The 25,262-nt window shown below is 37.5% G+C and overlaps 2 protein-coding genes across 2 annotated transcripts in view; one reads left to right on the top strand and one right to left on the bottom strand.

Annotated features, from left to right (window-relative positions):
* ncapd2 (non-SMC condensin I complex, subunit D2) overlaps positions 1 to 25,262 on the bottom strand; it is a 116,339-nt gene that overhangs the window by 55,379 nt on the left and 35,698 nt on the right. The gene's annotated exons all lie outside the window — the stretch shown is intronic.
* The window catches only part of yeats2 (YEATS domain containing 2), a 34,575-nt gene that overhangs the window by 7,481 nt on the left and 1,832 nt on the right, over positions 1 to 25,262 (top strand). The window contains exons 8-29 of the mRNA XM_084121037.1: positions 87 to 198; positions 713 to 757; positions 1,713 to 1,914; positions 2,218 to 2,442; positions 3,037 to 3,198; positions 5,719 to 5,813; positions 7,436 to 7,618; positions 10,061 to 10,301; positions 11,664 to 11,825; positions 12,693 to 12,811; positions 13,130 to 13,267; positions 14,852 to 15,034; positions 15,229 to 15,565; positions 16,215 to 16,349; positions 19,175 to 19,258; positions 19,397 to 19,568; positions 20,594 to 20,670; positions 21,428 to 21,507; positions 21,601 to 21,802; positions 24,214 to 24,452; positions 24,526 to 24,600; positions 24,836 to 24,909. Of these exons, the coding sequence (XP_083977163.1) occupies positions 87 to 198; positions 713 to 757; positions 1,713 to 1,914; positions 2,218 to 2,442; positions 3,037 to 3,198; positions 5,719 to 5,813; positions 7,436 to 7,618; positions 10,061 to 10,301; positions 11,664 to 11,825; positions 12,693 to 12,811; positions 13,130 to 13,267; positions 14,852 to 15,034; positions 15,229 to 15,565; positions 16,215 to 16,349; positions 19,175 to 19,258; positions 19,397 to 19,568; positions 20,594 to 20,670; positions 21,428 to 21,507; positions 21,601 to 21,802; positions 24,214 to 24,452; positions 24,526 to 24,600; positions 24,836 to 24,909 (3,342 nt within the window). The remainder of the gene's footprint in view (positions 1 to 86; positions 199 to 712; positions 758 to 1,712; positions 1,915 to 2,217; positions 2,443 to 3,036; positions 3,199 to 5,718; positions 5,814 to 7,435; positions 7,619 to 10,060; positions 10,302 to 11,663; positions 11,826 to 12,692; positions 12,812 to 13,129; positions 13,268 to 14,851; positions 15,035 to 15,228; positions 15,566 to 16,214; positions 16,350 to 19,174; positions 19,259 to 19,396; positions 19,569 to 20,593; positions 20,671 to 21,427; positions 21,508 to 21,600; positions 21,803 to 24,213; positions 24,453 to 24,525; positions 24,601 to 24,835; positions 24,910 to 25,262) is intronic.

The raw sequence follows: 25,262 nt of genomic DNA, 5'->3' as shown, positions 1-25,262 counted from the left end.
GGAGACTATATGCATCTCTGTGGTGCTTTTATTTCTCTCCTCTTAAAAAGAGAGAAAGACTCTTTTTAAACTGTGTGTGTGTTTAGTGAGCCACCGTTCCACTTGACGCGTCGAGGGTGGGGAGAGTTTCCTGTCCGTGTGCAGATTCACTTTAAAGATCAACGGAACAAGCGTATCGACATCATCCACCACTTAAAGGTCAGACGCTTACTGACCGCTTGCATACACGCTCTCTTTGAACCCTTTTGTTGCCCTTTTCATCTTTTCTTTTCTCTCTCTTTATCTTTCTTTGTACGTTTTTACGTGGGACATTCAAACGGTCAGGACATCCCCCTCTATGTCTTTGAAATTCCATTTTTTGAGTTTGTGTGTGCAAATTGCACATAATAGAATATTCCTGTATGAATCCATCACTTTATGCTGGATTCTCTGAGTCTAAAGGGTGAAATGGTCGATTTTAAAAAGCATTCTGTCTGTTGATATTTCCTTTCTCCTTTATCTCTTGTCACAACAATCCCTCTTGTTATAGGTCAAAAATACAAAGGTAAAATAGAAGGAGATGAATTGAGATGTTAAGACAAAAAGAAAGTTTGTGGATTAAAGTACTTTCCTTAACCCACCATCCTCTTAGATTCTTGACAGCAAAGACTGTTGAATGGTCTTTAATGTCTCTGTTATTTATCTTTTTTTATTTATATTTGTTCTCCCTCAGCTTGACCGAACATACACAGGTTTACAGACTTTGGGAGCTGAAACGGTAAGACACACAGAGTATCTTTATATCTACCAGAAACTACAGCTGTGCTTATAGATATACATAATTATGTTTTTTATTATTATTTTAAAATGAGAGAGAGCTTAAAATTGAGTTTTCTTTTTATTCCGTACTACCCTGCAATAGCACAACTATCACAAAAGGCTACAAAAATACATTAATGCTCAAGGAAGCATCACACAATATTAAGAACCAGTATATAAAGTTTTTAACAGGATGTATAAATTCAGTTATTGTCATGTGGAATATTTGTAAATATCTGTTATGTTAAATAGTTTCATCATGACACTACTAAATAAATAAAAAACTACATTAAATTTGTATTGTTTAAAAAATGGACTGAAGGGACTGTAAGGCACTCAGAGTGAGAACATTGTGTATAAGTGCCTGCAAATTATCACAGATAATTATCAACTTAAATAAGGAGCACACTTATCTAAATGGGCTAAGAAGAGTCAAGGTCTCAATTGTGAATATAGTAATGAAAATGTCATAGTCTCCAAGATGATGGAAAGCACAAAACTGGAGTTCTGGTAAGTGTGGGAACGCAAGTGTCAGACAGGTAAATTAACAATATGGGTGAATGTGTCCAAGATTTGTTGTTGTTGTCACTTGTAACAAAGGAAGAAATTATGCCACAATGTAATTAAATGCTAAACTGTGTAAATGATTTTCCATAGTATGTGTACTAAAAGGTGTGTAGAAGGTACATTTTTTTCACTCTAAGGAAAAAATGAATTGATGAAAGATGTAGGTTTTTTTTAGCTACAGAACTCAGAGAGCATAAAATTACTTTTCAATCTGGACACAGTAAGAGTGCAGGGGTTTTATAGTTCTATAATGATTTTGCAATGACAATGTTTATTGCAAGTGTCAAATATATCCGATTTATCTTTAAAATGCCATTTTTTCAGTTTCTCTGTCTTATTTCCTAAAGGTGGTGGACGTTGAGCTCCACAGAAACTCACTGGGCGATGACTTCTTCCCTTTTGCCCCCTCATCTTCTTCATCATCATCTTCCTCTCATCTGCCGTTTGTGGGCGGATCTGGCTCCTCCTCCTCCACAGCTGCCCTGGGCTCTCGGCGACACTCCTCTCCCTCTCAGCACCCTCATGATGATCAACCCAGCTTAGAAAGAGGTAGACAAAGCATACACAAATGCTTGTCCAACTCACAGGATTCCACATAATTAAGAGGATTAGTAGGATGTTTGCACTTTATTGCTGTGTCAAACACGTATTTTTCCAAGCCTTCAGCCTTCAACCTTCATTATACAGTCCTTGCCCAAGTCACTTGTGTGAAAATGCATGTTGTGTTTGTGGGAACAGCTTAAGCTGTTTCTAAATGATACTTCTTGAAGTTATATGTGTGTAAATTACTTCTTGATTAAATCTGTTGATTAGAATCTTAAAAGTCCCTCTATTTTCTCGTTTCCCACTCAGTTCCAGGTGTCACTGTCAAGACTGAGTCGATGCGTTCTTCGTGTTCTGAACGAACTTCGCAGTCAAATAGGTCTGAGAAAATCACCCTTGGTTCCCACGGAAACTCTGCCTTTCAGCCAATCACGGCCAGCTGTAAGATCATTCCACAAGGGCAAGTGCCCAGTCCCGCCGAATCACCCGGGAAATCATTCCAGCCGATCACGATGAGCTGCAAGATTGTGTCTGGTGAGTCTCACAGGAGCACAAAGGAGGTGGAGAAGAGCAGAGTTGAAGTGCAAGCAGTAAAATCCTCTATATAAAGTCTTTCATGTTGCTCTGGCTTTTTTCTGCTAGAGAATGCTAGATTTTCTAGAGAAAAGGAGGCTGTCAGAAAGTTGTAGAACTCCTCTCTAATGCATTATAGATTTGCTGTCAATGTGTGACAGCAGATCTAAAGCCCTATTCGGACGGGACTAGTTTAACATGGAGAGGTGGGGTAAAGTAATAATTACCAGAGCTTCTTACCAGATTTTAGTCCCATCCGAATGTGCCGTCTCAGTAATCATTACAGACAATGTCAGTAACGATTACGGCAACTTTTACCTTCAGTAAAAAGGTCTGGAAAAATTACCTCAGGTAATAATCCCTCATACTAATCCCACTGTAAATATGTATGTAAATATTTTGTCATTCCGTGTTTAAAAGTAGTTTTCCGAAGACTCAAACTGTTCTGTAATGCATTATGGATTTGCAGTCTGTGTAACTCTGAAACACAGTGAGAAATTCTGTAAATCTACACACTGTAAATCTAATTACAGAAACAGAATTTTTGTGTTCCAGGCTCTCCTATCTCCACCCCTAGTCACTCTCCACTTCCCCGGACATCGTCATCCACACCAGTTCACATGAAGTCCAGCCCCTCAGTCATAAATAACCCCTATATTATAGTGGACAAACCAGGACAAGTCATTAATATGGCTACATCGTCATCTGCAGCTACAGGTACATACATCGCATCTCTTCCATGTTGGTTTTATTCCCTTATGTTCAACATCACAGAAGTTATGCTTGGCTGTTATTTTTGTTGCTTTGCAGCAATGTTCTGGTTGTAGCAAGGACAGTGAAATAATTTTTTACTTGAAATTTGCCGCATCGCACATGAGGAGGCCACTTAGTGAGTGTCAGGTGTGAAAAATGAAGACAAATCACAAAGTACAAGTTCCCCCTTCAGTTCTTTTTCATTATCCTTCCTGCACTCTCTCTCACACACACTTTCTGTGCTTCACTCTTTCCCATGACTAATGCTGTGGGTTTGCAGGCCATCATAAGACCAAGTTGCCATAGCGACCACATCACTGAGAGTTTAGGAGTGTGTGGAGTATGGAGTTGATGTAACATTACTGTGTGTGTAATGTGTGTAACACACACACACACAAACCTCCACACAAATACACCTACATGCTCTTAGGGATAATGTTTGTGTGGGTGGTCAGAGCTCTGTGCTGTGGTTCTCTAAAGCAACATAGTGCCCATTAGAGATGGGCAAATCAAGAACAAACTTAGAAATACTAATCAAAACTCAATACTATTTACCACCCCATGACTGAAGAAATCATAGTTGTCATTTTTCTCAGGTACAGTAGACACTTGGATATAACATTTGAGTGCATCTTTGATTGCAAATAATGCTGTTTTGTATGAAGCTTACTAGGTTTCAAAACGCAGCCAATCTCTTATGACTGTGTTCTGATATGGTCTCTGCAGAATTCATACAACGGCATGAAAATGAATTCTGAACATCTAAGAAACAGCTGCTTTGAGTTAAAGCTAACATCAACATATAAAATATTCTGCTACATGCTTTTATGAATTATTAAGGGATTGCCAAGAGATTAGAAATCACTACTAGGAAAATGTATCTGTTACATGAAGATGAGTAAAGCTGTTTTACTGTCCTGGTTCATTCAGTTGTTTGTTTAAAAATGAAAATCACGTGATAAAAATGAAATAACAGTACGACAACTGTTATCATTTATGCTGCTTTTCCTAATTGAATGGAAAAGAATTTGACTTAAATTTTGTCAAGAGTGTCAGAGCAGCTTCACAAATTCACTGCATGCATGTCTTGAGCTGTGTGTCTTTTTGTTACTGGAGAACAGAGCTTGTGAAAATCAGGCTGTGAATCTGGAGAATCAGCAGCATGCTGGGAGATGGATGGTGCATTATGAGATTTGGAGTAAATTAACAGCTTTGTTTTTTCAGTTCACACAGATATACTGGAGAAATTGAGCACAGAACATTGAGCTGCAGAGTAACTCACAATTTCATTGTGGACAAAGATTCAGACAAAAAACCTGTATGTGCCAAAGTTTTCGTCAACCTCTGAGAAAAAGTTTTAAAGAGCAAAAAGCACTGTGACACTAACACATGATATATTCACATATAAAAGACGCTTTGTTGTAGGGCAAATTTTTGAGCTTGTAACACATTTTATTCTTTAGGATAAGCCCCTTGAGATGCATCATCTCGTTTTCAAGGGGGTCCTAATACACTAAAGTTAAATAACATAAGAATAAACAAAACAAAAACAACAGTCACCTAATTCAAAACAACAAACACACCACTACAAAAATTACTTCTTTTTTTTAACCTAGCATTAATAAATATAATCATAGATATATCATCTAAAGCAATTACAACAAGTTTCAAAACAACGAAACAAACCATTTTTAAACATATAAAATGAAGTCAAAGATCATACATTTAAAGGTAAATTATTCCAGTCTGCAGGAAGAGATCCATAGAGATGCTTTTTTCATGTGTTTTGACCAATCTTGTTGTGCTGAACAAATTATTTGGTTTGAAAAGGCTTTCACATTAAAATTAAATAGAAATGTACCTATTTGCTTAATGCATTTTATTGATCTAAAGGTGAGTGATTCATCTATGAAATGTTTAATAATAAAAAAAAAAGTGCCTTTTTAATCAAAATGTCATAACATGATTTTCCGATTGATTTTGCTCTGGTGACGCACGTCGGACTTCTCCAGACAGTCATTTCATCTGCAAAAAAATTCCTACACCTTTCTTTAATCGAAATAACTTCCCCTCCCTCGTACAGCAACATCTCTTCTCTTCTCTTCTCTGATGACATGTTAACTGGCGCGAGGGTGGGACAACCTGTCACTCGCATGACATCTCAACAATAGCAAACCACAACAATCTAATCAATTCCGATGGACAAAATCAAGTCCTGCCCTAATTTTTTTCTAATAAAGCTGTTTCATTCGGATATACATCACAATAGTGAAGAAAAAACGACATGTCGACTTTAAGCTTTTGCCTCAACAACCAATGAATTGAGCAAGTGCCTGCCCTAAAATCCATTTTACTCAGAAGAAAAGATTGTTACTTCCGTTACTTCTGTGACTTCAACACAGACTTCCATTAGGCATGGGTTGTTTATCAGATGAAGTGTCATATCTATTTGTTATATCTGCTGTATCCATGTGTTTATCCTAGGCAGTCCATCAGCCAAGCAGAGCAGCACAGCCCATGGTGCTCGATCACCTGCTCCTAAAGTTCACACCAGCAGCTTCCTGTCCTCTGGCGTCAAGGTGAGACTGAAAGTATATGTGTTTCTCTCATAGTGTATGGATGTATTCAATGCAACCCTGCTTTGATTTCAGTTCAGGGTCTTACTGCTGAAGTCCAGCCGTGTGGTTAGGACTCCTAAACAAGAATTTACCTACTCTGAGTGTATTTTGCTTCCCTTTAGCAGTCTTTTATTTCATTATCTGGAAGTGGCTTGATTTATTACCATGCATAGTGGTGAGCATCTCTCTCTTGCTTCTACACGGCAACTGAAGTGAAGGGTGGGTGGATGAAAATAGAATATCAGAATAAATGATATGGGTATTGTGATTGAAATCAACTATAATTGAAAAATACAGATGTAGGCATTTGAAAACAATGTGGCACAATCAGTTCCCCTTCAGGCAGATTGGCAGGATGAATCAATCCATTTGTGTTCAGAGAGAGAGCTGTAATGGAGCTTGTAAGAGGAAGGCACTCCTAAATAGGAAATCATTTGTCTGTCATTGTGCTTTAGAGCTATATTAATATGGGCTCCTCTGTTATTTATAAACTGAAAATATAGTGTTTGACTGAATCATACCGACAAAGCTTTAATAGGTTGTCTGTCCTTCTGTTGAACTGATGAGAAACACACTGAAATTAGGTAATGATCTTTCTCTCTCTCTATGTGGGTTATTCTCTGAGGCTGTTTCAGTGTTTTCTGGACACTGCAGGCTAAATTAACACCAGTAGTTATTAATAGGTACTGCCAGGCGGTGCAGTAAGCGGTCTGCTGCAGCTGTGTGTGTGTGTGGGGGGGGGTTTAAAATGGGACATCTATCTGTGGCGTGATGCTGCTGCTTTTGCACAAGCTATGCAGAAGACTGGAGTATTCCCATCACTCACTCTTTTTCACTCTTTTTCTTCTTTAAATGACAAAAGTGAAGGAACAAAACTATCATATGTCCATGATACATGTGAATTCCTTTAATAGTGTTTAAAAAGCATCCCAGAATGCCCTTCATGAATTTGTTAAGAGAATGATCTGTGTACATAGCTGGAATCTAGTCAGAGGGTGACTAAAAAGATAAAATATAAGAGAGGTTTGATTTACTTAACATTTTGATCACTATATAATTCCCATACTTCCATTTGTGTTATTTCATCGTCTTAGGACTTAGTCTTAAGTGATAAAAATAGTAATAATTACAAAGAATGAATAAGTGTGCAAACTTTTTTTTTTTTTTTTTGCACTGTAGTTTCCTAAAGGAACAGAATTTTGATTTAAATTCATATTTAGAGTGTTTAAGTGTGAGCGTTGTTTCTTTTGTATATAAGAGCAATATGACAGTGATGATGTGTGTTTTGTGTGATAGAGCTTGTGTAAGTGTGTGTTTTTCTGTGTGCTACTGGCAGGAGAGGTGAATCTCGCTCAAGTTCACAGAGTTCATCTCAATGTTCAGTCTCTCCCTCAGAGAAGTGTGTTTATCTTACCTAAGGGAATGTGAGATTCTCTAAATTAACTTTGGATTTGATCTCACATCCAATATCTCTGAAAATATCTTGGTTCAAATTGAACCGTGAATCAAACTGATGGTTTTTCAGTGTGCACATCTCGACACTCACGGAGTAATAAAATGTCTGACTGTCTGTTTGTCTTAAGGTTATAATCAAGCAAGAACCAGGAGAGGTGCCCACCCAGCCGTCACCACAGCAACAGGTGATCTCCACGGCAACATCCCAGCAGCAACAACAGTATGTGACTGTGAAGGGCGGTCACATGATAGCCATGTCGCCGCAGAAACAGAGCGGGACGGGGGCTGGAGGAGGGGCCACACCCAGCAAGGTTTCTATGTATACTTTTTGTTTTGTTTTACCATACTGTTCATTTTGCTTATTTATGTTTCATAGTTGTTTGACTCTTCAGTCACAAAACCAATATCATATCTTTCAGTTCTTTGGCTGTACTTCATGGCTGAAAATATTTGAGCATCAAAGCTCAACGATTGCTCCGGTCCACATATAATATCCAAAATTGATGTCTAGCTAGTTCCATACAGAACTGAAGTGTTTCTATAGCTCCATCCCTTGTTCAATGCTACCCGTCCTGTCTGAGAGAGTTTTTGAAAACTGGAGTGCGCTGTGGTCATGCGGTCTAAACATATCTCAGGTCATTGTGTCTCTCTGGACGTCCTACTCGTCTCTTTACTGCAGCCTTTTTTTAGCACTTGAGAGTCAAAGTCGCTCCTGTTTAGAGACTGTCCATCTACAAACGCCACTCTGCGCAAAAAAGACATCTTAGTTCTCTGACTCTACAATAGAGGCTTAAGCACATTTATTTCTTTATTTTTTTATTCCATATTTTTCCACAGATCTCAAGGTTTAAAGTCATTTCCGATTTTTCATTGAGTTTGACCTGCCGATACCGATTTTAACCGATTCCAATTTCATTTTTTCTAACCATTTTACAGCACACACAAATATTTATTTTCGATCTTTTCTTTAATAGAACATTTTGCATAGAACATAGAAATTTTTTTGAACAGATAATTGCTATAAAATGGAACTATATAAATTACTCCTGGTGTGGGAAATTAAAAGTTAATTAAAATTAAACTAAAAGAAAGCTTATACTGTATATTCTGACTAGTTTACTCTTTTTTTTTTTTTTTTTCATATAGTACTTTTACCCAAACTGAATAATAAAAACAAGTTTAAATGGGTAAATTTTCTATAAATATTATTTTCTGACATAGCCTACTCCAGTTCTTGTTAAAACACACTAGACATGCAAATTCTGTGCATTTTGGGCACTTTTTGTGTGAAATAATACTTATTTTGTCCATCATAAGTGTGCTTTCACTTTAATTGAGCGTGAGCAGCAGCAAAAATAGACTCAGCGCCGAAACCTGCGCTTTACTGCTGCTCACGCGCTGCTCCTGCTCGCAGTGTGAATGCACTTATTGATTAACATGCATGGCAAAAAAAATATGCGCTGCTCATGCGCCACTCACGCTTGTGGTGTGAAATGGCCGTAATTCACGAGGTTTCCTATTGCGTTCCGTTTGCACGTGTGATGCTGATGTTGCGCGATGTTAATCATGCGGCGCCCGGGTGCATTTGACCGGCATAAAATCGGCATATGTCAGACTAACTGGCCGATCACGTGAAAATCGGCCAATTCCGGTCACCAGCCGATCAATCGGTGCATCTCTAGTTCAAATGAAATATGAATGCAACAAGGACCAAAGACATGTAAACAAAACAAAACGGGACATGTCACAAGACTCTAAAAAAGACAGAATGCTCTAGCATACCTGTTTTTTCTCGTCACGATGTTGCCCATCACAGTTCGGTACAGGCATCAGAACCGCGTCTTCTAGAAGCAGATCTTTGTTCGTGTGTGTGATGGAGAGATTCCTGCTGCTTTTTTGACTCCTTTACACATTTTATAAGCTCTTCACGAGTTCTCAGCTCCATCATATGACATCATATGTACGCATATGCAGCGAGCGCATTTATCCCAGCACACAGCATTGTTTTGGATGTTCGGCAAATCCCGTCACAAAATATGTGTAATAAAAGCCGACCAATCAGTTTGTGAACATATCCCAATGCCTTTAGGTTCGGTATCTTTTAGGTTTTGTGTTAAAATGCCAATGTGAACGCTAAGCTGACCAGGACTAAATTTTTTTTTTTTTTTTTTTTGGTCCGGACCAAAAGATTTCTATTTCAAATAAATAATGTTCTTTAATAATATTTCACAATGTTACTCTTTTTCTGTATTTTTTTATCCGATAAATGTAGTCTTGGTGAGCATAAGAGACTTCTTTAAAAAATATAAAAAAATCTTACTGACCCCAAACTTTTAAACGGTAGTATACTTATTTTTTTTATTTAAAAAAAAATTAAGAGCAGAGGAAAGATAATGAGTAATTGTTTTATAAACTGAGTTTTGTACCAAAAGGTGACCAAAAGTCTTACTTTTTTTGTAAGTAAAGCTTTAAGTAATGGCACCTTTTAAAAACTGTTTACAAAGTGCTTTACAGAAGAGAAATACATGTGTGCATTCACAGAAAAGAAAAACATACACGCATAATAGAAATAAGACAATAAAACAAAATACAACAATAAAATAAATCAAGGAAAGGCCCCAGCGAACAAATGTGTTTTGAGATACTTTTTTAAAAGTGCATAGTGAGTCGACTGGTTACTGACTGGTTAGTGATACTTTTTAATAAAAAAGTTTTTCCAGATCCAGAGTAACTGTGTGTGTGTGTGTGCGTAGGTGTTGGGGATTCCACTGGGCTCTGCCGTCAAACAGGTCTCCATGAGCAGCGGGCAGATCTTGGTTGCTAAGTCCAGTCCCTCTGTGTCCAAGGTGGTGGGCCAAAAGCAAGTAGTAGCACAGGGCGTCGCTAAGGCAATCGTCAGTGGAGGAGGCAGCGGTGCAAGCAACATTGTGGGACAGCAGGTGCATGCTGGTACGAAGGCAGCAAGTGGGTCTGGAGGAAGTGGCAAAAGTGGAGGTCAGAGTTCATACACTTTTTTTTTCTTTTTTTTTTTTTTCTTGACCCATATAGTTCAACTGATCTCTAATATGCTATGTCTTTTAAACAAGCCAAAATTAATTAATGAACTAATCTTAACTAAGGGTGATGTGACAAGTTGTCAGCATTAGGTTGTTTTTTTTGTCCTCACTGAAAATGATACACTGCACAAAGCTATAATCTCAACAAATCTGAACTGGTTTATAATTATTTGCTGAATCAGTTGCTGATTTGTTCAGATGCATGAATCCATGTCTGAATTGTAAAATAAAATTGTGTATGTTTTATGTAGTCATTTTTAGAAGGTAAAGTGTGTATATGTGTGCAAAGTACAGAAAGCATTTGTCTTGCCAGGGATGCTAATTAAGATGTTCAGAATAGGTGTGTGTGTGTGTGTGTGTGTGTGTGTGTGTGTGAGTGAAAGCATCTGTTTGTGTGTTTAGAGATGTGTTTATCAGGCTGATCAGCAGATGTTGTGCTGAAAGGGGAATATCACAGGGCTAATCTAAGTGTGGCTGTACTGCAGAGCTGACTAAACCATTAGGAATCGCCATTACTCAGTCAGACACTCATATCTTCCTGCTGCCACAGGGGGAGACAGGATTTAGTTTGATTAATTTTAAAAACACCCAATATGTGGATGGGTATTGAATGCTTGTTTTAGTGGTATATGAAACAGTCTTTAAGCTGTGTCGGTGCTATATATTCTGTCTAGGTTCTGTACTTTTTGTCTTATGAGTCGACTTATAATGTTAGTAGAAGCTGCACCAAAATTAGTTTCACTGTTCTGACCCTCAAAGGGGCTCAGCAATAAAAAAATAAATAAAAATTAATGATTAATAATTAAATTAATTTACTCGCCTCTTATGTTCTGCCAAACTTGTATAACATTTTTCTTTCATGAAGCACAAAAGAGTGAAAATTAAGTACGCTACCATTATTTTTTTCTGAAGACATCTCTTATTCTCACCAATGCTGCATTTATTCGATCAAAAATACAGTTTAAACTGTAATATTGTGAAATATTACAATTTAAAATAACTATTTTCTACTTTAATATATTTATAAATATACTGTCACTTTTGATCAATTGAATGCATCCTTGCTGAATAAAAGTATTCATTTATTTCCAAAGAAAATCTGACCCCAAACTTTTGAATAGTAGTTCACGCTGCTTTTTCCCATACAGTGGAAAACATATAGCCGCTGTCTGCTTTCAAGGACAAAAACACCATGAAAATAGTTCATACGGTTCAGAGCCATACAGTTGCTTTCAGTAAGCAAAAGGTCAAGTTGATATTCACTGAAACTTTTGGTGATTTGTTTATTTTTATTTTTCAGTAATGGCTACCCTCCAGCTGCCAGCAAATAACTTGGCAAACCTGGCCAATCTGCCTCCAGGCACCAAACTCTACCTGACCACCAACAGTAAGAACCCATCGGGCAAAGGCAAACTGCTACTGATTCCACAGGGAGCCATTCTGAGAGCCTCACACAGCGCAGGTCAGACATACACTGACACACTACATGTATCATGGGATTTGGGAACTATCGTCGTCTCTCTGGGCCTGTTTACATCTTGTATTAAGATGTACAGTGGATCACAAGTAGACGAGGGAGACACATTAGCCGCTTTCCGACCAAGTAGTTACAGGAACTTAGTTATAGGAACTGTCCACTTCTAAACAGTTCTATGAACTACTCTCCCCCAAACTGTTGGTTTTGCTGTTTGCATTCGCACTGGCCAAGTGGCCATAGGAACTGGTAGGAGGGGTAAGAGAGTGACGCAAGCTCGGCGACTTTTATTTTGACGGTGCTGAGAACGCCAGAGCAAACAATGCTCGCATTCTCTGTGTTCAAGATCTGTCTAACAGTACTGTTTAATATGTTATTAGATAGAACTGTTATAGAAAGTACACAGTATATGAAAAAAAAGTTACATAATCATGTTTGACTTGGTCCCCTCAAAGTTGCGTTGGATTTTCTCTTCAGCATAAAGGTTTAGAGGCCCATCTATCACTATTTTCCATGTTTGTATCTAGTTTCTGGAGTAAATATATAGGCTATAATCTGTGTGTTTACATATAGCTGTACATATAGCATATATGCTGGTGTTTTGCATGCGTTCGGTCATCAGCGTACACTAACGTCATGGGTAGTTCCTATAGTGCTGGTTTAGACCCTACTCTGAAATAGGAGCTAAATTAGTTCCTCCCAATGGAGTTCCTAGAACTAAAGTCGTTCCTAGTCGGCGTGTTCGCACCGCAGGAACATACGGGTACTTTAGCCAATAGTTCTAGGAACTGTGAAAAGGTTCCTCGGCTATTGAGAGGTGTTTCAATCCATCAAATTTTTTGTCTCCGTCTGTAGGCCAGCAGTCTCAGAGTTCTAGTTCTGGAGGGTCACATTCCTCCAGTGGTTCCTCAGGGACTGGCAGCCTGCCTTCCAATTTATCCTACACTTCTTACATCCTTAAACAGACTCCGCAGGTAATAGTCTTTGTTGTAAACTGTTTAAAATAAAGATTTTTACACACTAAGTCTGTGGAATGGATCCTGATATACTCAAACTGTTTAGTTCAATTTAAACAACTATAGTTTGAACATGTGTGTACTATTACTTTGTTCACACAGTAACTCTTGCATAATCTATATATACTCTAAATAACCTTTATTTAATGTGTTTAGCTCAGTGGATGCTCTTGTTGTCCAAAACAGTGTCTAGTCAAAGACTCATACACACACATTCCAAAAGCCTTTCCCTGTCAATTTGTGTTACATTGACGAAGTCACTATTGATCTTTCCAGGGCACGTTTTTGGTTGGCCAGCCAGGGGGCTCTGGGAAACAGAGCTCTGGTGGTGGTCATGTGGCATCAAGTCCTGCTTCCAGTACTCAGCAGGCCATTCGTGTCACAGCAGGACAGAAGGCAGCCATTTTGGCTCAGGTGTGTAACAAAGGAAGGATTTAATAACACAAAATTTCCCCTTCTACTTTATATAGTTGTTTAGCTTCAGGGATATGTAATGTAATATGTTATTTAATGTATATTACAATAATTATTATAAGTGTCAAAATTATTACTATGTCAATTCTTTTATTATTTTATATATAATAATTTATATTAAAGTTATTTTATTTATTATATAGATGGAGCATATTGGATTGGAATAGACAGGTGTTTAGGTTATGCTGTAGGTTTGTTTTTACATGCAAGATAATGCAGTTGAAAGATGTTTTGTCTTGTTTTTCGGAGTACCTGACCCCATTTAACTTTTAATTAGATTCAACATGCAAGCTCACAATTCCTGGGAAATATAATTTCTTTTTGGTGTGGTTCTGTAGATAGCGATGCAGAAAACATTGAGATGGATTCAACAGCGCATTCATTTCCCTTGCTAAAACAGTCATAGTTAGCTTCAATAAAATAAAGAAATAAAATGTTAAAACACACACACTCACAGTTACTCAGAAGGAGTGGGATCAGTTTAGCTACTGTATAAATGCAAAAGTGTTCAGGGGTTTGCCATTATTTCCTCCCTCTCCGTCATCGCTTTCTTGCTCTCTCTCCATCTCATTGATCTTTCTTTATCTCTGTTCTTTTTTTCACTTGCTGCACTTTCATTAGTGTTACACAACGCCTCTTCTGAAAGGCTCACACTCTCTAGAGCCCTTCCTATGTATGTGTGTGTGTGTCCTGATTATCAGATAGAGGCTAATGAGTATGCCTGCAGCTGACATTTGAGCTGTAATTCAACCTGTGAACACACGCTCATGCATATCTTTTCCTTCCTTCCTTCTCTTACTACCTTTCTTGTTAATTATCCATTAAAATCATACCCTCATTATTCTCATCGTAAAGTGTAGCACACAGGGCACCATGATTTCTGCTCATAATTTTTTTATTAGAATTCTCGTTATCCCCTTCAGCACAGGTGAGACTAAATCAATCCTTTTCCTCTGGTCTGTTAGACCTGCTTAGAATATGTTTGTGTACAGTAAAATGGTCATATATCGATCAGCTCCTGATATACTTAAATACTCTGAAGGTGGTGGTGGAGTATTTGTGTTTGAAGGGTATTTGCTGTGTGCTTGAGAAAGAAGGAATATTAGAGGGAAAGAGATGGGCCTTAGGAACTGAACATGCAAGAATGAGTGTGAGACACAAGTTAAAGTCTTCTTGCTATATAATTCCATTTGCTTTATGTAAAAGAGATATCCGCAGTCTTTTTCTCACCCTCTTTTTAAGTCCAGTGAATATATTAGCATGAATATTAGAGTACATAATTGCCAAAGTGGTGTAGGACAACATTTCGGTTTATTTACAGAATGTATGAATAGATAAATTAAATCAAATAAAAAAAAAAAAGTACTAAAAATCTATTTCACTTCTGTAATGTTTCATTTTAAAATTAAACAAGAAAAATGTTGGGAGGGACTAGTTTTTATGACCTGAAAGCATTAAAACTAAATGCATTATTATATATATATGGGTTTTTTCAACTTCTTTCTCTTAATGTTTGATTGACAGGTGGTGGGTGGGTCTCAAGGTTCTCAGGTGAAGCTGTCAGACGGCTCAGTGAAGATGGTTACAGCTGCCGCAGCAAGTCACCTGAACAAACCAGGCACAACAACCCTGAGAATGACGGGAGGTGTCATTACTGCCACAAGCTCCACCCCAACAACACCCAGTTCCACGCCAACCTCTCAACATGTAAGAAATGTATCTTTTTTTGACAATGCGTGACACATTGACTGGAGAATTGACGTACGTATTAGGTAGCCCAGTCATTATCATCATTCTGTTTCTTTGTCATGATAGAAACTTGTGTTGTGCATGGGTCACAAAGTTAATATCTAAAGTTATTTTGACCATCTACAGCCCCTCTAATGTTTTTCCCTGTACAGTCAGCAGAAGCCAGTGGAGCATCCTCCTCTCAGCCATTACCTCAGACAGCTAAAGCACCACCGCAGCACCCCGTGCTTGTAGCTGCCAATCAAGCTGCCGTGATCAGTGCTGCCAAGAGCGCTAGCTCTGCCGCCAACACAGCAAAGAGTTCTGCCTCTGGCACTGGGGCCGTAGTCACGGTTGCCAAGACCGTCAACATGCCTCTTATCAGTCTGTCGAAGGGGGCGGGGTCGTCTGTAGTGGGCGGGTCCAAAAGCTCCAGCCCTTCATTGGTCACTGCATCGTCACTGATTGGGGGAGGAACTTTCAGCGGGAAAACTGCTACCACTATCTCAGGTAATCAGTCATCTGCTGTCCAGAGTTGCCAAATATTTTGTCCTTTAAGTGTGGTCACATTTACCGTTGTTCAGGAATCCAAATAATCTGGAATTTCGCGCAAGGACGAAAGATTTGCCCACGCAAATTTAGTTATGGGTTGAAATTGGTGATGCGAATTTGCAGAAAGCTGCTTGGTTTGAAAGTGACTTCTTTGTGAGCTGTGCTTCATACATCACTGCATTATAGACAATGGACCTTTTTTGCCCACAAAATTTCACTAATATGATCAACACCTTTAGAATGGCAAACCGCTAAAGCTCCCACGGACTCTCACAGATCACAAATGTAATTATATGAAATGTAATCTGATGGCCTTGACCATTAGCTTCAGGAGTGAAATAAATCTTTCTCAACACTGAATTAGGGGTGGGTGGTGCATCAACGTCTTCATACATCACAGTAACTTTATCATGATTCATGAATGGAAAAATTAAAATTGGTTGACAAAAAAACACACGGTACAACACATATTTTTGGATAATGCAAGCTGTCCACCCCTTCTCTGAATTAATTGCTGTAAAGTTCATTAATCCATTGCTTGAAATGCTTCATTTGTTTAATTTTTTGGTCACTGTTTTGTGTTCACCATGATTCTCTTCACTTGCAGGTATGTTGAAGTTGCACCCAGCTCAGTCCAGTTCCCAGCAAACGGTTCTAACCATCCCAGCCAATCAGCTGAAGCAGCTCAGTGTGGGCAGTGGGTCCTCGGCGCTGCAGACTATCTTGATGCCTGTTGGCAAAGGTAACAGCACCCTGTTCCTCTGATACCCACACAGCCTTACTCACACTCCTGATCTCTACAGTCCTGAAGGCTGTGAGCGTGAGTCCGTGTGATATTGTAAAGTTAGATTATTTATTTTCAACTTTATGCTCTAGTTAACTGCTTTGACACATAAGCTCTCTTCTCAATGCTGGCAACCCAAAGATTGAAGGTTCGATTCATGATTCATCACAATTGTGATCTTAAGCAAGGCGCTCTTGCATGTTGTGATGGGTCGTTTCAGGTTGTGGTGTTATAATTCTGGCAGCCTTCGTGGACTGACGTTTTTTGTCAGCTTTGTTAAGCCTGCAAGATTGTATGTATCAGAGATATTTGATTTTGTTTAGCATTCATCAGCGATGACAGTAATAGGTGAACAGAGCTCCAGAGACATTCTCCTGTCAGATATGGTTTTCATTTTCTCATTTTGCGCTGTCTCTGACCTGGCTGCTTTGTTTTAGATTGATCTGTGCGGCACCATGGCGGCAGAAGCTGCCTCAGGTTAGTTTATTTTGCGTTGAATGAATACAGTACATCAGAGCAGTAAGACAGGCCATTTCCTGTAACAATATGCAAGCTGTTGTCATAGTGATAGAGAGGGATAAGAGTAAAGAAAGCAATAGAGAGATTACAGCATTCAGTAATTGAGAAATGGCAGGTTTGAGTGCTCTTAACATTTATGAGGGACAACAGGAACTGTATGAATCAGAACATAAAAAACACTTTAATGCTACCTTAGTAATGTCGGAATGATGGTTTTTACTAAATTAGCACTAGGGGTGGGCAATATGAACAAAATGTAACTTAACAAAATGAAATATGTTATTTCCAGATAACATAGTATCTTCATATATATATTCTTCACTGTATGAATTAAATATACATTAATTCTGCACTTTATTTTCCTGCACTGAGGATATATTACATACCACGATATAGCAAAATCTCTGTTGATAGACAGTATATCATCACCATGCAACAGATTTGGTTTTATAGTACTTTACATAGTCCACTCAATCTAGTTACTAAAGTCCCCGTGGTCAATTATTGTATCCCTTAAAACTCATCTTTGATCACCAAAATGGCATATTTAAATGTTTTTTCCTGTGGAAAAAATGTATTCAGGCCTTAAAATAGCTTGAATGTTACTCTACACCCTTGCTTCATTTAGTATACGTGGATGCATGAATATGCAAACGAGCCCCACCTACACTCGAAATCAGAATGGGAATGCGTTTTATGTATCACTCTCTAAAACATCAGACACATAACTGTAATTAATATGATTAGCTTTGGATTGACTACATTCTCAAACAGCTGATAATGTGTTGCTAATGTTACATAAACCATGTTCACGTTCGCCTTAGAGTCAGACAGCTGCCTTCTAAAAATCAGTGTCCTTAGAAACGCTTTGAACAACTTCAGTCAGTGGAGAAAGGCATATAGTTCATCATAACATCGTAATATATATCAATACAATATTCACCCGCTATATTGCTAAATGTACCCGATTTTTCATATCAACAGAAAAATATTCCGGGATAACATGGTTTCTCTTGAGACTCCCCTGCTTCAGAGCGCTCATAGTTAATGATATGCTAAAGCCCGCCCGCACATTGACGTGATTGGTTACAAGGTAGTTTGTGACATAGTTTTTGCTAGTTTTTGAGACTGTCTTTGGTTCACTGTGGTTTTAAGGAGAAAATACTCAGCAATGGTGTTGACTGATGAATTAAAAACACCACATAGACATATAAACAACATTAAAAACTTGATTTTTACCACAGGGGGTCTTTAAGGCTACACGTCATGTTGCTGCTGGTCTCCCATGATCAGAAAAACACGAAGCAATTTTTGTAGCCTTTGTAGCAATTAAAGTAAACCTAAAAGCAATTATTGGTACTAATGGTATCCCAGAAGACCCCAGATTTACATTTTTACATTAATGCATTTAGGAGATGCTTTTATCCAAAGCGGCTGATGATTAACAACGGATAATCAATTAATACTACAAACTAATATTGTACACTATTATTTATGGGTCATTATTAGACAAGCCATAATACAAAAAAGTCAAAAGTTAATTTACCCTCGTGCCTCTGAATCATTCGGGACTATCCAGAAAAGATTTTCCCTTCAGGTCTAGCGGCGTCCCTAGAGGTAGCTATTGATATGTAGTTAGCTGTAACATCGATACAATATCAATCACACGCCTAAGGCACATTCTCTGCTTTTCATTTTGTTACAATAGCTTTGGTGAAGCTCTTCGATGGGTGAAATAGGCAGAAAAAAAATATTAAATGGCTAGCCAAAATTACTTGAGTGCATATTATGTAATAATAAAAACTTCTGAATGTACAGAATATTCTGCTCTGGAAAAAGCTTGAAAGCAGCAATATCTGACATAGCATTTTGTTTATATTTCATTAAGACTTACTTACAATACCGTTCAAAAGTTTGGGGTTAGTACGATTTTTAAAAGTTTTTAAAGTGTTTTATGCTCACCAAGACTGCATTTACTTGATCAAAAATACTGTAAAAAAAAGTAATGCTGTGAAATGTTATTACCATTTAAAATAACTTTTCTATTTTAATATATTTGTAAGTTATTTTCTTTCAGGGTTCTTTGATGAATAGAAAGTTCAAAAGAACAGCATTTATTTAAAATATAAATCTTTTGAAACATTATAAATGTCTTTACTGTCACTTTTGATCAATTTAATGCATCCTAGCTGAATAAAAGCATTCATTTCTTTTAAAAAAAAACCTTGAACGGTAAAGTAAACCTGTGTGTGTTTGTGTTTCAGTTGTGCAGTCTGGTGCTAAAGCATCTAGCAGCAACACAACCCCGAGTGGAACTGCTTCCTCCGCATCCACACCTGTAGCTCAAGGTAAGACATATGCGCACACACACACACACACACACACACACATTCATACAGTGGAAATAACGTCTAGGAGTTTATGTGCATAACTATTCAATCCACTGAGTTTTTCTTTACTTCTGTTGTGCTTGTCTTGTTACATAGTTAAAACTGAACCTGGTTTGGTTGGCTTCACTTGTACGACTCCAGTTCCCCAAACATCTGCCCCAGCCACTTCAACACCCACCCCTGCTCCCTTGCCGACAACCCCTACATCCACAGACACAGCTGCTATTAAAGAAGAACAGGGCATGGAATCAACACATGAACTCATCAAGTAAGAAGCGCACACACAATTTTGTGTCGTCCTGATCTGTCTGAATATCTGTGATGCACTAAGGTTCCTTTTTTTGCAGAGGGGCATTGACACCCATACACCCATTTTTTAATTGCACGTTGTCATAGCAACAACCAGTCAGTAATAATACTGATGTAATTCTTGACATTTTGACATTTTCTGGAGTGAATTCAATTTTATTAATTACTCTATTCTAAAGGCAAATTTATAATTCTGCGTCGAGTGTACGCCGTAGGCTACACACGTAGGAGACGCCGTCGTGAGCATTTATACTTCTGCGTTATGTCTGTGTTGCTCTGCAGTTACACCGCCGAAACGCTAGTTGGTGGGGGCGGGTTTTAATGTTCCGCTGTGTTTAGATTCCTTGCGGCTGTTTTGAGTTTAGGCTACTAAGCGACTGGAGCTTATCGAGGTGGAAAAACAGTTAATTTTAGTGAAATTACTAAAACTAAAAGGCAGAACGAGAGAAGGCGTCGGAGGAGATGGTACGTGCGAACCGTGAACCTGTTGGCGGTTGAACCGAATTTAAAAATGACGGGCGGTGCAGAAGAACACGCCGGAAATGCGTAGGAGGAAATGCGATGCTACCAAGCCGACCAATCACAGATCTTGCAGTCCGCGTCGTCGCGATGTGTAGTTACATTTTTGAGGAGGTGCGCATCAGGGTACGGCGAAGGGTACGACGTATGATACACATCTATGCGTATGCTACACCGTACCTACTGCGCGCACCCGACGCAGAAGTATAAATTGGCCTTAAGTTACCATGCAATTTTTCTGACCAATTCAATCTCGTAACACTATTGAGTAAAAAGCAATAGAAAGATATGTTGTCTATTTATTGTCTTTTTTTATTTTGCAGTGCATAGTCTTCAATCTAGTATGCAAACTCACAATTAAAATAATTTAAAAAAAATTAAAATACAATAATAATATTTTTTGTAATGTTGAAATCTTGTAATATTTGTGAACATATTTGTTGAAAAATTGTCAATCTCTCTCAGCACGGAACACATCGAAAACATGACGCAACTTCTGACAGTCATAGTGAAGAAATTTCCTCTGATTATCCCTGAGAAAAGTAAGTTTAATTTCACAGATTTTAAAGTCAGCATGCAATGAAAATTCACCCTGGTTAATTTCTAATTGCATGTTATTCATCCATACATATACTGGTGTTCAAGAGTTTGGGTTTGGTAACATTTTTAAACGTTTTTTGAAATAAGTCTCTTATTCTCACCAAGCATTTATTTGATCAACAATACAGTAAAAACAGTAATATTGTGAAATATTTGTACCATTTAAAATAACTATTTTCTATTTTAATATATTTTAAATTTAAATTGATTGTGTTGGCAAAGCTGAATCTTCAGCATCATTACTCATCGTTAATGTCACACGATCCTTCAGAAATCATTCTAATGTGCTGATTTGGTGTTTAAGAATCATTTCTTATTATTATCAATGTTGAAAATCATTCTCCTGCTTAATATTGTGGAAACCTTGATGCAGTTTTTTCCAGGATTCTTTTGATGCTTAGAAAGTTTTTTCTAACAATGTAATAGTCTTTACTTTTAAAATGTTTAACGCATCCTTGCTGAATAAATGTAAAACAAAAAAATCTTAGTAACCACAAACTTTTGAACGACAGTGTATGTTTCCTTTTTTTAACCTCATAATTTTAAATGAAAATGTCATAACTCTTCCAGTGAAATGACAGGTGTTTACCAGCTTGCTTCAGTCATTTAGTCCACTTAAATAATGTAAATTTACCCTAAGCCAGACCAACAGAGATGTGTGTGTCTCTGTCTGTGTGTGTGTGTCTGTGTGCTTTACAGATGAGGACTCTCATCCGTTCTGCGCCACCTCTGTGGATCAGTACTACTCATGGAACATTGGCAAACGCAGAGCTGCAGAGGTACAGGAGTGTTTTGTGTTTCATCTGGTCTGAGTGCGTCTGTAAGCTCTGTTGGATTTTGTTCATTTACTTTGTTTCTTTCTCTCTGTGTAGTTGCAGCGAGCGGTGGCTGTGCGCCGTGTGTGTGCTGATCTGTTAGAGAGAACACCTCGGCTTCAGGCCCTCACCCCACCCAGAACTAAAGAGGTGCTCCGCTGGTGCCGTCTCCGGGGTTACACACCCCCTGACCCTGAACCCCAGCACACAGAGGAGGACTCCATTGAGGACATACTCACACAGATCGACAGTGAACCGGGTGAGCTTATGTAACGCGTGTGCGTGTGTGTGTGTGTTTGAACCTGTGATTGAGGTTAATTCATCATGTCCTGTGTCTCTCTCAGCTATCCAGAGCTTTGACTTACACAAGACTTGGCACAGACAATCCAGTAGTGTTCTCTCTCTCTTTAATATGGTGCATTAGCCTGTATAATTATGTCAGTATTCAGAGTTGGGCATGAATTCAACTCTCAGAATTTACAGTTCAGACATAAGCAGCTGAAATTCAGCATCAGCTCTGTTTCAATCCCTACTGAGCTTCCTACCAAGACAGCATTTTAAGGCATCTTAGATACTGTATGCTCCAGATGCTGTTACACACAGTTTTTGCTGCCTGCCTCATAATAAAAAAGATATCAAAATCATGCTGCTTTATCCTCCTTTTTCCTGACGAGTCTACTGAGTTTTCGATTATGGGAGGCACTTCCGGTTTGGGTTTAATTTACAATATATGATATACCATATATCCCATGAATAATTCACTGGAATCTCTTGTTTTTCTCCCCAAATCTTCACGTTTCTTTCCAGGTTTGCTTTCACACAGATGCTTTAAAATGTAATTGTCTCCCCTTTTCACTTCTAATCCCCATTAGCAATGATTACTGGAATGTTTCTAAAGCAGGTAAATACAATATTAAGGAAATCACTTTGAAATATTACCACTCAGTGTTCCAGTTAATGAACATTTTAGATTAAGGCAATGCGTGTTTCATAATACAGACATATATTACTACAGTGATATTGAGCATGTCCGTAATATTGCTGCAGACATAAGCAATGAAAAGCTTTTGGGGCTATTCATTGTCTGTTGGAGTAATTTGTTAATGCTTTTACACTGTTAAATTTCCTTTTAATATTCAATGGAATAATGTCATCTCGTTGTACCCAGGTTATGAAAACGCTTATTATTGAGAACTTTTCGCTGATTGTTTACAGTTTAGGGAAGTTACATGGGGCGTAGGAAAAATGTGGATAATGAAGCTCATTTTAGCCAAAATTATATGCAGCATTTCATGCAGCTTTTGCAGATAAAGCTGTTCCAGAATGCATTGCGATAAACTGATGTTGATTCCAAGAAGAAAGGTGTTGATTATGAATCATTTATTTGGTACTGAAAATTATGTCAGTTACATCCAGTGGACTGTTTCACCCAAATGTTGTTTTGTTTGTTTTTCTAATTAGAGGGTTGAGTCTTTAGCTTAGCTATGTGCTGACATCATACTCTATTGAAATCGAGTGTGAGGCATAATGCGCATCACAAGCGCTGTTTGTTTGAACAGAGTGACCACTAATGGAAATGTTGTCCATGAGGAATGTTTTTAAATTAGTCACTAATGAGGTTTATTTTCAGTTAGGATGCTGCCTTAGAAAATATCCTGTGTAGACAGTAGATGGTGAGGATACTCACTAAGGAGTCTTGTTTGTTGTACTTTTTTTTTTTTTCTGCCTCCTTCTTCATTCATGTACTTTCTTAGGTTGCTTTTTTTGGAGTTGTTGTACAGAGTAAAACATCCTTGGGTTTGTAAAAGGCACTATACAAACTATTAATAATAATAACAAATAATTATTTGGCACTTTATAAATTATTATTAATAATAATAATAATTATAATAATTATAATCATTATTTTAATATTATTTTAATAATATTGTAATAAATATTAGGCAAAATACAAATTATTATTATTGATAAAAATAATAGTATTGTTGATAATAATAATAATAATAATAAATCATAAGGCACATTGTAAACTATTATTTTAGAAATAGAAGTAGTAATGATAATAACAATTAGTTATAATAATTATTAGGCACTATAAACTAATAATAATAATAATAATACATTTACACAATAAATATTAGGTTATATACAAACTATTATTATTAATAATTATTATAATATATTAATTATAATAATTATTAGGCAAAATACAAATGATTACTATTGATAAAAATAATTAGTATTATTGTTAATAATAATAAATAATTAAGGCACTTCATAAACTTATTTTTAATAGTAGTAGTAATAATAATGACAATATTATTATGATAATATATTACAACAATATAATAACAACAATAATATTTAATTAATTATATAAATTATTAGGCACTATGAATAATGATAATAAATTAATACAATAAATATTAGGTTATATACAAACTATTTTTAGTAATTATTATAATATATTAATTAATTATAATAATTATTAGGCAAAATGCAAATGATTATTATTGATCAAAATAATAGTATTGTGAATAAATAAATATGTTTGGAACCGTTGAACTGAGCCATAATGTAGATCAAGAGTTTTGTTCATTTTTGGTGTGTTTGTTTAGCTCTACTAGCTGCTGTTTTACACTAACACGTTTGTGTGTGTGTGTTTGTTAGAGTGTAGCTCGACTCTGACGGGCTGTGAGGAGTTGTCTCAACGTCTGGAGCAACTTCAGAAGATTCTGAAGGCAGAGCCTGACGAGGAAGATAATGAGCCTCTTGACATCATCAGTGTGAAAGACAGAGACGCTGCCAAGGTCAAAGTCAAACTGGAACAGGAAGAGGCCGAACAGGAACCCAAGTTTTTCTTGGGGCGTTGCCCATCGACCCAGTTCATCAGAGACACAGCGGAGCAGGTGAGTGAGATTGAAATTTTCTTTGACTTTCTGCTGTGTCAGACATGTAATGATATGTGTGTGTGTGTGTTAGATCGGTGTCACACTGCAGCAGGTGGAGGTCGAGAAGAACGTTTTTGCTCCTGTCGTGGAGACCATGGTTCTTAAGGCAAGTAGTCTGAGATTGAGTAATTTGTTTTTATTTTATGAGAGAAACTTACACTATGTACTTTTTGTTATTCTGTTTTTGTAAACAGAATCCATGAAAAAATGTTTTTTTTTTTTTTTTTTTTTTTTCTGCTTTTGTTCGTCTTTTTACTTTCTGTGAGAACAACACAGTGTTATGATTTTGATAATGCATTTTTAACATGCCAGTGTTGAATGTTGTCGAAATCTCTTCATAGGCTGTGGAGCAGTTTGCCAGTGAAATCCTCAGGGAGTCTTTGGCAAATGCCCATGGGAAAACCCAGCAAAACAGGTCAGTGTGTCCGCCCGTATGCCAGTACAAGATTAATCAGGACAGATGGGTAAACCAGCAGGATTCAGAGTAAAAGCAGTTTTGTTCTTTTCAGATAGAGCTTGTAGCATTATTTCTTGGTCAATTTTGATGAACTCTGAGCATTGAACTTCATCTAATGTGATTCTATCATGGTTGTGGGAAAGTGCTTTATGATAATGTGTAATTATCAGAGCACTGAGAATAGCTCATTAAAATCTGATTTATCTGAGTTGTAGAGCAGCTAAGCCCAGCCCTGAGAGAGAGATCGGCTCGGTGCTGCTCTACTTACTCAGCACATCTGCTTTCGTTCACATGCCCCACTCACACACACA

The sequence above is a fragment of the Abramis brama genome, assembly GCF_963993115.1.
Source record: "Abramis brama genome assembly, chromosome: 7".
NCBI lineage: Eukaryota > Metazoa > Chordata > Actinopteri > Cypriniformes > Leuciscidae > Abramis > Abramis brama.
This window is presented reverse-complemented; position numbering and strand designations above follow the sequence as displayed.